This window comes from Acanthochromis polyacanthus, chromosome 2 (genome assembly GCF_021347895.1).
Source record: "Acanthochromis polyacanthus isolate Apoly-LR-REF ecotype Palm Island chromosome 2, KAUST_Apoly_ChrSc, whole genome shotgun sequence".
NCBI lineage: Eukaryota > Metazoa > Chordata > Actinopteri > Pomacentridae > Acanthochromis > Acanthochromis polyacanthus.
In genome coordinates this window covers 48661319-48675832 of record NC_067114.1, presented here as the reverse complement: position 1 = coordinate 48675832, position 14514 = coordinate 48661319, and the positions used below count along the sequence as shown (strand labels likewise).

Genomic DNA, 14514 nt, shown 5'->3' with positions numbered 1-14514 from the left:
GCTCAGGTAATGCTCAGGAAACGCTCAGGAAGCACTCAGGAACACTCAGGGAACGCTCAGGGAACGCTCAGGTAACACTCAGGAAACACACAGGAAACACTCAGGAAACACTCAGGAAACACTCAGGAAACACTCAGGAACACTCAGATAACACTCAGATAACACTCAGGAAACACTCAGGAAACACTCAGGAAACACTATGGGAACGCTCAGGTAATGCTCAGGAAACACTCAGGAAGCACTTAGGAACACTCAGGAAACACTCAGGTAACACATAGGGAACGCTCAGGCAATGCTCAGGCAACGCTTAGGAAACACTCAGGAAAAACACGGGAAATGCTCAGGTAACACACAGGTAACACTAATTTAACACACAGGAAACACACAGGTAACGCATCGCTAACACTCCGGTAACACTCAGGGAACACTCAGGGAACGCTCAGGTATTGCTCAGGTAACACTCATGAAACACACAGGTAACACTCAGGAAACACTCAGGGAACACTCAGGAAACTCTCAGGTAACACAAAGGTAGCACACAGGTAATGCTCAAGTAACGCTCAGGTAACACAAAGGTAACACACAGGTAATGCTCAAGTAACGCTCAGGTAACACAAGGCAACACACAGGTAACGCTCAGGTAACACACAGGAAACACTCAGGAAACACAAAGGTAAGGCTCAGGTAACGCTCAGGTAACACTCAGATAACACTCAGGGAACGCTCACGGAACGCTCACGGAACGCTCACGGAACACACAGGAAACACTCAGGAAACACTCAGGTAACACTCAGGTAACACTCAGGAAACACTCAGGAAACACTCAGGTAACACTCAGGTAACACTCAGGTAACACTCAGGTAACACTCAGGTAACACACAGGTAACACACAGGGAACACACAGGGAACACACAGGGAACACACAGGGAACATTCAGGGAACACTCAGGGAACACACAGGGAACACACAGGGAACACACAGGTAACACACAGGGAACACACAGGGAACACACAGGTATTGCTCAGGTAACACTCAGGAAACACATAGGTAATGCTCGGGTAACATTCAGGTAACACTCAGGTAACACTCAGGAAACACTCAGGTAACACAAAGGTAACACACAGGTAACGCTGAGGTAACCCTCAGGTAACACAAAGGCAACCCTCAGGTAAATGTGATGTAACGTTCTGCTGTTTGTTCTCACCAAGTGAGATGAGTTGACCTTTGACCTCCATGGCTTGTGTTTCCCATGTGACTCCGCCCCCTCCGTCTTCGCTGCTCCACTCCTGTTCACCTGCCCACACACTGGGACTCACCTGCACAGGTGAGACAACAGGTAACAACAACACCTAGACCGGAAGACTAGTTAACAGACCTGAGGACTAGTTTATAAGATAAGTCCTTTATTTCTCCCCATACCAGGTGAAATTCTCATTGCCACAGCAGCAATAAACATAGAATTGAAATAAAATAATAATAAAATAAAAACTGTCATAATAATATTAAATAAAACATATGTACAGGGTTGAGAAGTAAGAATGAAATATTACAGTACGGACACACTGCAATACAAGAAAATACAAAGTGGCTTGAAAAAATGAGTTTAAAAAGTGCAAAGATGTAGCAGTGCAAGAATGTCTGTGCAAATTATTCTGGTTTGGGGTGATATGATGTAAGTCCAGTTTATGTTAGCATCAGCCAGTGATGCTGATGTTGTTCAGTCTGACAGCAGATGGGATGAAGGACCTGAGATAGCTCCTTCTTCAGGGTGGGTGTCTCAGTCTGCTGCTGAAGGAGCTGCTTAGAGACTCCACAGTGTCATACAGTGGGTGAGAGGGGTTGTCCATGATGGATGTGAGCTTTGCCAACATCCTCCTCTATGGAGTCCAGGGAACAGTCCAGGACAGAACCGGCCCTCCTGACCAGTCTGTTCAGACCTGAAGACTAGTTTATAGACCTGAGGACTAGTTTATAAACATGAGGACTATTTAACAGACTTGAAGACTAGTTAACAGACCTGAAGACTAGTTAACAGACCTGAGGACTAGTTTACAGACCTGAGGATTAGTTAACAGACCTGAGGACTAGTTAACAGGTCTCACCTTGTACCTGAGTTCATCAGAGCTCCAGTAGTTGACTCCAGTGGCCATCCAGCCAGGGCCCCACCTATTAGCTGTTAGTGGCTAGCTGGTGGTGGAGCTGCAGTTCTCAGATCGGCCTGCAGAGGGAGCTGAACGGTATTCAGAGCTGCTGACCTGCGAGGAACCACAGAAGAAGAGGACAGACTGAAGACCAATCAGAAGGCAGTGAGATGGTCACATGCTCCCATGTTTAGCAGCATAGACTGTATATAAAGATGGACGTAGCATTTGGCTCCAGAATTGAAGCCAACCCGGAAGTGTCAAAAACTTGCAATATCACGCCGTCCGCTTGGGTTGGCTCCAAAAAGCTTTTGCTCCATAGACCCCAATTCATTTTTGGAAAAAATCAAATCTGATAGACTGATGTTCTACAGCTCAGGATTTTTTCCCGTTAGTTTTCATGGTCAAAATGAGAGATCAGGTGGCCGATCTTAAAATAAATCAATACTGAATTTTAAATAAATCCTTAAAGTTGGTGGAGCCAGGGGGCGTGGCTATACTTGATAGACAGCAACAGAAGCCTCTGCGGTAAAACGTGGGCGGGATAAGAGAGTCCTCAGCCAATCCTGCCCCTAGCTGCTCTCCGGTCCAGCCTGTTTGACGCTTTTTACATCACTGGCTCCAAAAAATCCAAAACGGCGACCAGGAAGTAGCAAAATCCGGGCTTCATTTTCTCAGCGTTGAAACCAACGGGTGACGTCACGGTTAGTTCACGCCTGTTTAGCAGATTAGCATTTCTTTTGTTCTGATAAAGTAGTAAAGGTGAGTACTTACCTGAACGTGTTTCTGCTGCAGCAGAAACACGTTCAGGTAAAAAAAAAAAAGATCTGACAGAACAAGACGACAAAATGAACACAATCAGTCTTCACATGTTTGGTGTTCCTCAGGGGTGAATGTTAGATCTCCTGATGTTTCTGATCATTCTCAGTGATCATTCTCAGTGATCAGCTGATGTTCTGCAGGGTTCTAGCAGAAACTCCAGATTGTTCTGAAGCTGCTGCTGGTTGCTGCATCTCTTGGGATGAGCAGAGATGTGTTTAAACCCCGTCTCTGTGGAATCTTGAGGGTTAAATGTTGGAGTTGCAGACTGAGATCAGATTAAAGTTTTAGGGAGAACATTGAGTCCCGACACGTTCCTCTGCAGACAAAACACAAACTTATCTGAACTTTATTTACAGTGAAACCCAGAGTGCTGACACGTGTCAGCTGCCTACAGCTCAGGTTTTTCAGTCTGTTCAGACGGAGGTCAGTGTTCTGTTAATGTTCTGTTAACGTTCCTGCATTCAGACATGAACCCTCAGTGATGGTGGAACATATTGATCATCCACAGCGAGTCAATACACCATCTCATAAACTGCCGATAAACAGCTGACCTGTGTGAGGTATCCAGATGTTCCAGCGGCTGTTGAATCCACGCTGGATGGTTGATAATCAAACTGTTTTTGAGTTCTGTTTGGATCCTGCAGATATGGAACTAGTTCAGACTAACATAATCAGAATCAGTGATATTCTCTTTAATGATTATTGTGGATGTTTGTTTCAGATCAAAGTGAGTTTAAAGGTGATTTTAAAAGAAACTCTCTGAGATGTTTCTGATCAGTGCTGGAGCTGGAAGCAGAACCGTTCTTCTGCTTGGTTCTGTTTATGTGACGGTTCTGTTGGACTCAGTCTGATCCAGTGGGCAAACATTCAGACTGAATCTGACTGATCTCTGATTTAAAACGTTTTCATAGTTTGATGCTTTTTAATGTTTCAGTGTCAGACTGAAGAAATAACAGATAAGAGGCAGTTATAGCTTTAGTTAACCTGACTCGATGAGGACTAGTTAGTTAGTAGGACTACTGCTAACCCATTCATCTAATTAACTTGACTAGATGAGGACGAGTTAGTAGGACTAGTACTAACCCATTCAGGACTCGTTGAGTATCTGAACACAGCTGATCACTGTTTCATCCCCTGTGATTTAAACTGTAATAAAGTCTGGATGAAGGACTCACTATTATGGTCTGGAAACATACAGCGACATGGTTCTCTACAGACACGAGGTCAGAGCAGCAGAACATGGCATCCTGACGGCCCTGAGAACAGGAAGTGGAGCCGACAGGAAACAGGAAGAAGGAAATGAGCATTGAATAAAAAGGGGAAATGTGGTGTTGAGTTCGGCAAAGATCAGAGCTGCAGCCTGTTTAGACCAGAACCCAAAACCTGCTCCACAAACCATGAAGTCAGAGTGAATTAATGATTCTAATAAAACTAAAACCTGCAGCTGATTCATAACTTCATAACTGATTATTGGTTTCAATAATCAATCGATGATCGCTGCGTCAGTCTGAGTCCTTTCAGACAGAATTCAGCAAACTTGCTGCTGCATTGTCTCAGATTCTGTTCATGCTTTATTTATTTATTTATTTATTTATGTGGAATCAAAATTAAACTCTAAATATTTCTGTCTAAATTTGAAGAATTTCATGTTTTCAGATACGAGCTGTTTTAAATTTTTATGCTAAAAAAACGAGAAGCCATTATCATGGTTCAGTATCTCAGTAAGGTGTTTGGTCGACATGATGCTCCTCTAACATCAACATCTAGATCTCTATGAACATCTGGACCTCTATGAAAATCTAGACCTCTATGAACATCTAGACCTCCGTGAACATCTAGACCTCCGTGAACATCTAGACCTCTATGAACATCTAGACCCCCATGAACACCCGGACCTCTATGAACACCCGGAACTCTATGAACACCCGGAACTCTATGAACACCCGGAACTCTATGAACACCCGGAACTCTATGAACATCTAGACCTCTATGAACATCTGGACCTCTATGAACATCTAGATCTCTATGAACATCTGGACCTCTATGAACATCTGGACCTCTATGAACATCTAGACCTCTATGAACATCTAGACCTCTATGAACATCTAGATCTCTATGAACATCTGGACCTCTATGAACATCTAGACCTCTGTGAACATCTAGACCTCTGTGAACATCTGGACCTCTATGAACATTTGGACCTCTGTGAACATCTGGACCTCTGTGAACATCTAGACCTCTGTGAACATCGAGACCTCCATGAACACCTAGACCTCTATGAACACCTGGACCTCTATGAACACCTGGACCTCTATGAACACCTGGAACTCTGTGAACATCTAGACCTCTGTGAACATCTAGACCTCCGTGAACATCTAGACCTCCGTGAACATCTAGACCTCCGTGAACATCTAGACCTCCGTGAACATCTAGACCTCTGTGAACATCTAGCCCTCAATGAACATCTAGACCTCTATGAACACCTAGACCTCTATGAACATCTAAACCTCTATGAACATCTAGCCCTCAATGAACATCTAGACCTCTATGAACACCTAGACCTCTATGAACATCTAAACCTCTGTGAATATCTGGACCTCAATGAACATCTAGACCTCCATGAACATCTAGACCTCAATGAACATCTAGACCTCTATGAACACCTAGACCTCTATGAACACCTAAACCTCTGTGAACACCTAAACCTCTGTGAACATCTGGACCTCTATGAACACCTAGACCTCTATGAACACCTAGACCTCTATGAACACCTAGACCTCTATGAACACCGAGACCTCTGTGAACATCTAGACCTCTGTGAACATCTGGACCTCTGTGAACATCTGGACCTCCGTGAACATCTAGACCTCCGTGAACATCTAGACCTCCGTGAACATCTACACCTCCGTGAACATCTACACCTCCGTGAACATCTACACCTCCGTGAATATCTGGACCTCAATGAACATCTAGACCTCCGTGAACACCTAGACCTCTGTGAACACCTAGACCTCTGTGAACACCTAGACCTCTGTGAACATCTAGACCTCCGTGAACATCTACACCTCCGTGAACATCTACACCTCCGTGAACATCTACACCTCCGTGAACATCTACACCTCCGTGAATATCTGGACCTCAATGAACATCGAGACCTCTATGAACACCTAGACCTCTATGAACACCTAGACCTCTATGAACACCTAGACCTCTTTGAATATCTGGACCTCTGTGAATATCTGGACCTCAATGAACATCTAGACCTCCATGAACATCTAGACCTCTATGAACATCTAGACCTCTGTGAACATCTGGACCTCTGTGAACATCTGGACCTCTATGAACATCTAGACCTCTATGAACATCTAGACCTCTGTGAACATCTGGACCTCAATGAACATCTAGACCTCCATGAACATCTAGACCTCTGTGAACATCTGGACCTCTATGAACATCTAGACCTCTATGAACACCTAGACCTCTATGAACACCTAGACCTCTGTGAACATCTACACCTCCGTGAACATCTACACCTCCGTGAACATCTACACCTCCGTGAACATCTACACCTCCGTGAACATCTACACCTCTGTGAATATCTGGACCTCAGTGAACATCTAGACCTCCATGAACATCTAGCCCTCTATGAACATCGAGACCTCTTTGAATATCTGGACCTCTGTGAATATCTGGACCTCAATGAACATCTAGACCTCCATGAACATCTAGACCTCTATGAACATCTGGACCTCTGTGAACATCTGGACCTCTGTGAACATCTGGACCTCTATGAACATCTAGACCTCCATGAACATCTAGACCTCTGTGAACATCTGGACCTCTATGAACACCTAGACCTCTATGAACACCTAGACCTCTATGAACACCTAGACCTCTATGAACATCTGGACCTCTATGAACATCTGGACCTCTAAGAACATTTAGACCTCTGTGTTCTCTACTTTATGGAGACAGTACACCACCAAAGGTAAAATATTTTCCATTTTTCTTCCATCTTCAGGTCCAATACATATTTACATTTTTTTTTCAACATGGCGCCTTGTCAGTGGCAGCCAGTTACAGCAGCTCCTGTTAACTCGAGGTGTTTTTAGATAGTTCTTGTAGTTTTTTCTCTTTACTTTTATTGTATTCTTCAAGTGGGTGCATCGCATTTGTACAGAGCAGCAATGAATGTTCAGATGGCGCTTCCCCTACTTTTTTTGCTCTTTTTTTTGGAACTCTTAAGTTTCGCAGCTGGCGACCCACTCAAACGGCGCCATTGTTTACAGTCGCAACCAGCTGTTGGCGCTGAGCCAGGCAAGGCAGTCACGATGGGACAGAGTGAATGACATCCCAGCGGAGCTCCAGAGAACAACGAGAGGATGCAGGGCGGGAGCAAAGCACCGGCAGAAGAGGAGACGCTATAAGCCTTCCGTTCCAGCCGTTATAATGGGAAATGTAAGGTCTCTCCCGAATAAGATGGATGAGTTGGTGGGGCTGACCAGGGAGCAGAAGGAGTATAGAGAGAGCAGCCTATGGGAAAAGCCAGCATGTCGTCATTTGTTACGGTCACGTGGTACAAGACCGCTGCTGGTTGGCAAGAACTGGCAGTAACATAACGGCTTGCTACGAGAACGATATCGGGTTTGAAACAAATACGTAAAGTTATCGCTTTTCATGAATGAAATTGCACATGTATTTACCACAATGGTAATATCATGTGTAGTTGTTAGTTGTACGAAGCGTTCCTTCGCCTGAAGCGATCTCTACACATTCGGTTTGGTTCAGTGTTGTCATGTGTTACCGATCGCTTTTTAGGCGATGAAAGTTTACTAAAGTCGAATGAAGCATATTCAATAACATCTCCTTAAGCCAGCAGCCTCATATTTGTAACCACATTTGTTTCTGTATGCGTCTAGCGATCGTTTTTTAGAATTGTCCTATTTTCGATCACCAATGCTGTGGGTCTGTTACTGTTACATAGAAGCCATACTGCAGACAAAAAATACAGCAACTTCTTGACGTTTCTTTGACATCTTGTTGAAGATTAACAGAAGATATATTATTTTTAATTCATAATTATATATTTTTGGGTGGGTGAACTGCCCAACGGTGTCAATCAATTAAAAATAAATGTCGGTGAAGGAAATGTCCGGCCACAATGAAGGATCGTCAACCCACACAGTCTTCAAATTGTAGGGATCTGGCAAGGTTTTACCGTTTCCCTGATATCTCAGCTTACTCACGTATCTTTGTCGGGCCTCAGGTGATAAGGATTGAGCATAATCGGACAATTTCACGGAAGGATAGTTCGCATTGTTATCGTCAGCCATTGTTCCTCTGGTTCCTCTTGCCAACCAGCGCGGTAATCACATGACTTCGTGACGTCACTGTTTGTAAACACTGGCGTCTCCCATTGATGTTTATCGAGACATGGCGTAACGAACAGACTCCTGACTCAATCCTAACTCTGGATGGCTTTCATTTTGTCAGAGTGGACCAAGACGTGAAGAAGAGCGGTAAGAGAAAGGGAGAGGGCCTGGCGACGTATGTGAACGAGAGATGGTGTAATGCTGGACACATCAGTGTAAAACAGCGGCTTTGCACTAAGGATGTTGAATTACTGGCAGTCAGTCTGCGTCCGTTCTATCTGCCCCGGGAGTTTTCACATGTAATAGCTGTGACTGTGTACATCCCCCCCTCAGCTGATGCAGAGACAGCTTGTGAACTCATCCACAGTGAAGTGTCCCAGCTGCAAACATCTCACCCTCAGTCTCTTATTATCGTCTCAGGAGACTTTAATCATGCATCGCTCTCTGCTACCCTCCCCACTTTCACACAGTACGTGAGCTGCCAGACCAGAGACAGTAAAACCCTGGACCTACTGTATGCTAACATCAAAGATGCATACAGCTCCTCCCCCTCCCCCCGCTGGGCTGCTCAGATCACAACCTGGTGAGACTGCAGCCCATTTACATACCAAGGGTGAAGAAACAACCCCCCATCATAAGGTATGTGAAGAAGTGGTCTGACGAGGCTTCTGAGGTGCTGCAGGACTGCTTTGAGACCACAGACTGGGATGTGCTGTGTGGTCCACATGGGGAGGACATCGACACACTGACAGACACTATTACAGAATACATTAACTTCTGTGCAGAGAATATCGTACCGACCAGGAAAGTACGGTGTTTCTCTAACAGCAAACCCTGGGTGACCTCAGAACTGAAGACCCTGCTGAAGGAGAAGAAAAGGGTTTTTGGATCTGGGGACAAAGAGGAGCTGAGGAGGGTACAGAAGGAGATAAAAAAGAAGATCAAGGCGGACAAGGCCAGCTACAGGACCAAGATGGAATCTCACCTGCAGGATAACAACACAAGGGAGGTCTGGAAAGACCTGAGATCCATCTCTGGCTACAGCAGAGGCCATGAGAGGAGAGCTGCAGCAGGAGACCGGGAGTGGACCAATGAGCTGAACCGGTTCTTTAACAGGTTTGACTCTGCTTCCCCCCACCCCCCATCAAAGCACTGACCAGCCAGCTCCTTCTTCACACCTCAGCTCTATACCACCAACAGCACCTCTCCTCCTCCCCCCACCCCACACCACCTCTGGACTTCACACACAGCCCCACCACCTCCCCCTGTCTCACCCCCCACCACCACCACCATCACCCCCTCTCCTTTCATCCCCCTCCACCCCCAGCCTCTCCATAACTGCTGATCAGGTGAGATGAGAGCTAAAAAAAGATCAAGACCTGGAAAGCTGCAGGTCCTGATGGAATCGGCTCCAGACTCCTCAGAGACTGTGCAGACCAGCTGTCAGGTGCTGCTCCGCATCTTCAAACTGAGCCTGAGTCTGGAGAGGGTTCCTGTGTTGTGGAAGACTTCCTGCCTGGTTCCTGTCTCAAAGACCAGGAACCCCAGGGAGCCAAACCACTTCAGATCTGTGGCCCTCACTTCTCATCTGATGAAGACCATGGAGAGGATCATCCTCAGGAACCTCCGTCCCCTGGTGAGCCCTAATCTGGACCCACTGCAGTTCACTTACCAACCGAACACTGGAGTGGATGATGCAGTCGTCTACCTGCTGCACAGATCGCTGACTCACCTGGAGGACACTGGCAGCACTGTGAGGGTCATGTTCTTTGACTTCTCCAGTGCTTTCAACACAATCCAGCCTTCTCTGCTCAGGGTGAAGCTGGAGGGAGCGGGAGTAGACTGTCACCTGGCTGCTTGGACCATCCACTACCTCACCAACAGACCACAGTACGTGAGGCTTCAGGACTGTGTTTCTGATGTAGTGGTCAGCAGCATGGGGGCCCACAGGGGACAGTGCTCTCTCCCTTTCTCTTCTTCCTGTACACATCAGACTTCCACTACAACTCTGGGAGCTGTCACCTCCAGAAATTCTCTGATGATACAGCCATTGTTGGGTGTGTGTCTGATGGGGACGAGCTGGAGAACAGGACAGTCATCTCTGACTTTGTCGACTGGTGTGAGCGAAACCATCTGCAGCTCAACGCCAGTAAGACGAAGGAGATGAACATCGACTACCACAGGAGGAGGACACCTCAGCCTGCACCGGTGAACATCCAGGGTTTGGACATTGAGATAGTGGACTCATACAGATACCTGGGTGTTCACCTCAACAACAAACTGGACTGGTCACACAACACAGAGGTCCTGTACAAGAAGGACCAAAGTCGTCTCCACCTGCTGAGGAGACTGAGGTCCTTTGGAGTGTGCAGGACTCTGCTCTGGACATTCTATGACTCTGTGGTAGCGTCTGCTGTTTTCTATGCAGTGGTCTGCTGGGGAACAGGGAGCTCTGAAAGGGACAGAAAGAGACTGAACAGACTGGTGAGGAGGACCGGTTCTGTGCTGGACTGTTCCCTGGACTCCATAGAGGAGGATGTTGGCAAAGCTCACATCCATCAGGGACAACCCCTCTCACCCACTGCATGACACTGTGGAGTCTCTAAGTAGCAATTTCAGTAGTAGACTGAGACTAGGGCTGGCCCGAATAGTGGTTTCTGGCCTCCGAATATTCGGGCCCTATTAAAGACGAATATTCGAATATGAATATGGGGGGGTGGCGGCGTGGCGCGGCGGCGACTTGTGACACAGACGGCCCAAAAATTCGGATCCTTTTTCATTTTTAGAAAGTTCTGGCCAACATTTCCTGATGACAGATTGAACCCAGTGTAAACCGACCTTCGTTGCCTTCGTTTTGTCTTCAGCAGAGGTCTTCAGCATCTTGTCTTGTGTTTATGCAACGAAGTGAAGCACGATGTCAGAGTCGGCAGCCACCCGGCCATTCAGGTGGTGGTAAGAAACAGGAATGGAGGAGCCGAGATGAGCCGAAGAACACGGCGAGATGAGCCGAAGTGGGCCGAAGGCGCAGGGAAGAGACGAGCTCCGAATATTTTCGTCTGGGGGGAGGAGGGAGTGATCACATAGACATATGTGTATATGTTTATGTGATCACATGATGAGATGTGCCGATGTGGACCGAAGGCGGAGGGAAGACAGTAACGCCGCATATTCTTTCCGCCCGGTAACATCCGACGGGGGGGGGGGGCGAATATTCGGATACCAAATTAATATCCGGATAGTGCTGTAGGGAACAAATATCCAGATATTCAGGATATTCGGGTCCAGCCCTAACTGAGACACCTAACCTACAATACGGAACACTATCGCAAGTCATTCATTCCATCTGCTATAAGACTTTATAACACCAGCATCACTGGCTGATGTTTACACAAAACTGGACTCTGTCACACAATCCCTCACCACATAATCTGCACAGTTCTCCCGTACTTCACATCATTCCATAAGCCACCTTTCCCATCCTACACTCCTGCACATATTGTGATTGTTATCATGATTATCATTATACTGTTGTTTATTGTTGCTCTACTGTATGATACATGCTGTTGTAACATGGGGAATTTCCCCGGACAAAGGGAGTAATAAAGGATTATCTTATCTTAATAATGAGACTGTGTTCTCTGCTGGATCCATCCTCCTGTTCTGATGGAACTGTTCTGTCTGTTCTCTCCACATTTCATGACGGCTGGTTTGATTTCTGGAGAAACTGAACCATGAAAACGGCTTTACAGGATGTTCGAGGGTAAAAATGTAAAAATTCTGAGATCTGAAAATATAAAATTCTTAAAATTCAGGGAAAAACATTTGACCGTTTTGGGTTCAAAATAACAAATAAATCAAACGAAGAGAATCTGAGATGTTCTATCACCACAGAACTGGTTTAAAGGACGAGTGCAGTGAGACTCAGACCTGCATACGTTCTAACAAACGTTCTCCTCCATCATCACATTCATCCTCCGACATTCCTGCAGAGTCGAGTTCAGACCTGCAGCTGAAGTTCTGTTGGGATAAACTCCAGAACGGTTCCATCTGTTCTTTGTTCTAGTTGTATTTTAGCTTCAGACTGTTTTATTTCTTCTCACCAGCAGATCAAACTATGTCTTCATGCTGCTTTTATTCTCCTCTTCCTGTCCTGTTCTGAACATTTAACCTCCATCTGCTGCAGGTTTGCTCTGCATGATGCTTTAAAGGTTCTGCATTCTCCTGTTGGTGGCATGTGCTGAAGAACCAGAACCACGTCTGGTCACATGACCAGTGAGTCACACAGTAAGAGACAATCAGAGTGAGCCGGAGTGTCAGGTTCTATAGATCCAGGATGCCTGCAGTTCTCTGGATTCACATGAAGCTGGTTAGTAACAAGAGAGGGGCGGAGCTGGCAGCAGGCAACCAATCATAGACAGGGACAGGTGTAGAATTGGAAATCTCTCAGAACACCGCAACTACCTGGAACATCACCTGAAGAACCAGGAAGCAGGTCCAGCAGAGACCAAAACCAGGAAGCAGGTCCAGCAGAGACCAGAACCAGGAAGCAGGTCCAGCAGAGACCAAAACCAGGAAGCAGGTCCAGCAGAGACCAGAACCAGGAAGCAGGTCCAGCAGAGACCAAAACCAGGAAGCAGGTCCAGCAGAGACCAGAACCAGGAAGCAGGTCCAGCAGAGACCAAAACCAGGAAGCAGGTCCAGCAGAGACCAGAACCAGGAAGCAGGTCCAGCAGAGACCAGAACCAGGAAGCAGGTCCAGCAGAGACCAAAACCAGGAAGCAGGTCCAGCAGAGACCAGAACCAGGAAGCAGGTCCAGCAGATCCAGACCTTCTCTGTCAGCAGCTGAACTAAAGCTGAACTCCAGTCAGACATCAGGAGGTGGTTCTACCTGGATCTGGTCTCCAGGTGTTCTGCTTCACTCTGTTCACATTAAAGCAGGTTAAGGAGTCATGTGACTCTTCGGCAGTAAACGGACCAATCAGGTTGCTCCTTCAGTCAGCAGGTAGTTTTAATGTAGAGCGAGGAGGAAAATAAAATGAGGACTTTAAAGTTGTGCTGCTGTAAATGATGCAGGACAGGAATGCTGCTAGAAAACTGCTCATCATGTTAATATATTGATTTTACTGATCAATACAGCTGATTATTGATCAGTGACACATCAGAGCTGTTTAACTTATACACATATATATGTATTCAGGTGAGTCCAGGTGAACAACCTTTAGTGAAACCAGATAACCGAAGACAGCCTGGATTAGTTTAGCCTGCTTCATAGAACACACACCTGGACAGGTAACCCTCAGAACTCAGACCAGAACCAGCAGAACATTAACCAGGTTCTGGTCTCTGTTCCTCCACTACGTCACAAAGACCCATCAGTGATCAATAAATAATCAGTCAGCTTCAGAACAGTCAGGTACTGCTGACCTTCATCTTCTCTGGTTCTGGTTCTGGTTCTGGTCGAACCTAGCAAACAGTAAAATACCTGACAACCATCAGAACTGCTCAGGAGCCATCAGGAGCCGAACCGGAACCGAACACAGTAGAATTGGAGCAGAACTGGAGCAGAACCGAAGCCGAATTCCACTGTAGCAGAGCCGCGTCCCGCCGTCTGCAGCTCTTCAGTGTTTCTGGGTCTCCGATGGTCTACCTGCCGTCAAGCTACCTGCTGAAACACCTGCAGTTCCGCTTTGCTCTACCAAAATAAAGGCCTCTATCAGGAAGTCTGTTCATTGACATTAAAGCTCTTAAAGACTCCAGAATAAACTACAAACCAGACAGAAACTAAAAACTACAAACTGCTGACAGGACGTGGAGCTGCAGCAGATGATTTACACGAAGGAGGAAACCTCAAACTGACCTGAAGTCAGATTAAGCTCAGTTCTACTAACGGAGAACTCCAGAGTTCACATGTTCTGTAGAAGCTTTTAGACTGTATGAAGGAAAATGCAGATTTTTAAGAAAAAGACAAGAAAAGCTCATTCCGCTTTTAAAAAGTAATTCAGAAACAGCAGTGAATTAATACTCTAACAATTAAAACAACAATACATTTATTTTCTAACAATGAAAATAATTTATTTGTGGAGGATGTTGGAAAGTTAATGAAACAGGAATGAAGAGACAAACAGGACAGAAGCAGGAAACAACAATCCTCACACTGAACATTATTATTATGCCAGGT

The 14514-nt window shown here is 46.0% G+C and overlaps 1 protein-coding gene across 3 annotated transcripts in view; it reads right to left on the bottom strand.

The window, feature by feature from the left end:
• LOC127531531 (coiled-coil domain-containing protein 120-like) overlaps window positions 1-14514 on the bottom strand; it is a 33127-nt gene that overhangs the window by 7748 nt on the left and 10865 nt on the right. The window contains exons 1-3 of one of the 3 annotated variants that reach the window (XM_051941079.1): window positions 13819-13974; window positions 2103-2255; window positions 1205-1316 (exon numbers count right to left, since the gene is read on the bottom strand). In XM_051941079.1, the coding sequence (XP_051797039.1) occupies window positions 1205-1316; window positions 2103-2150 (160 nt within the window). In that variant the 5' untranslated portion in view covers window positions 2151-2255; window positions 13819-13974. Of the gene's footprint in view, window positions 1-1204; window positions 1317-2102; window positions 2256-13818; window positions 13975-14514 lie in introns of those variants that run through there. The other 2 variants (XM_051941072.1, XM_051941084.1) reach the window with 2 other exon arrangements.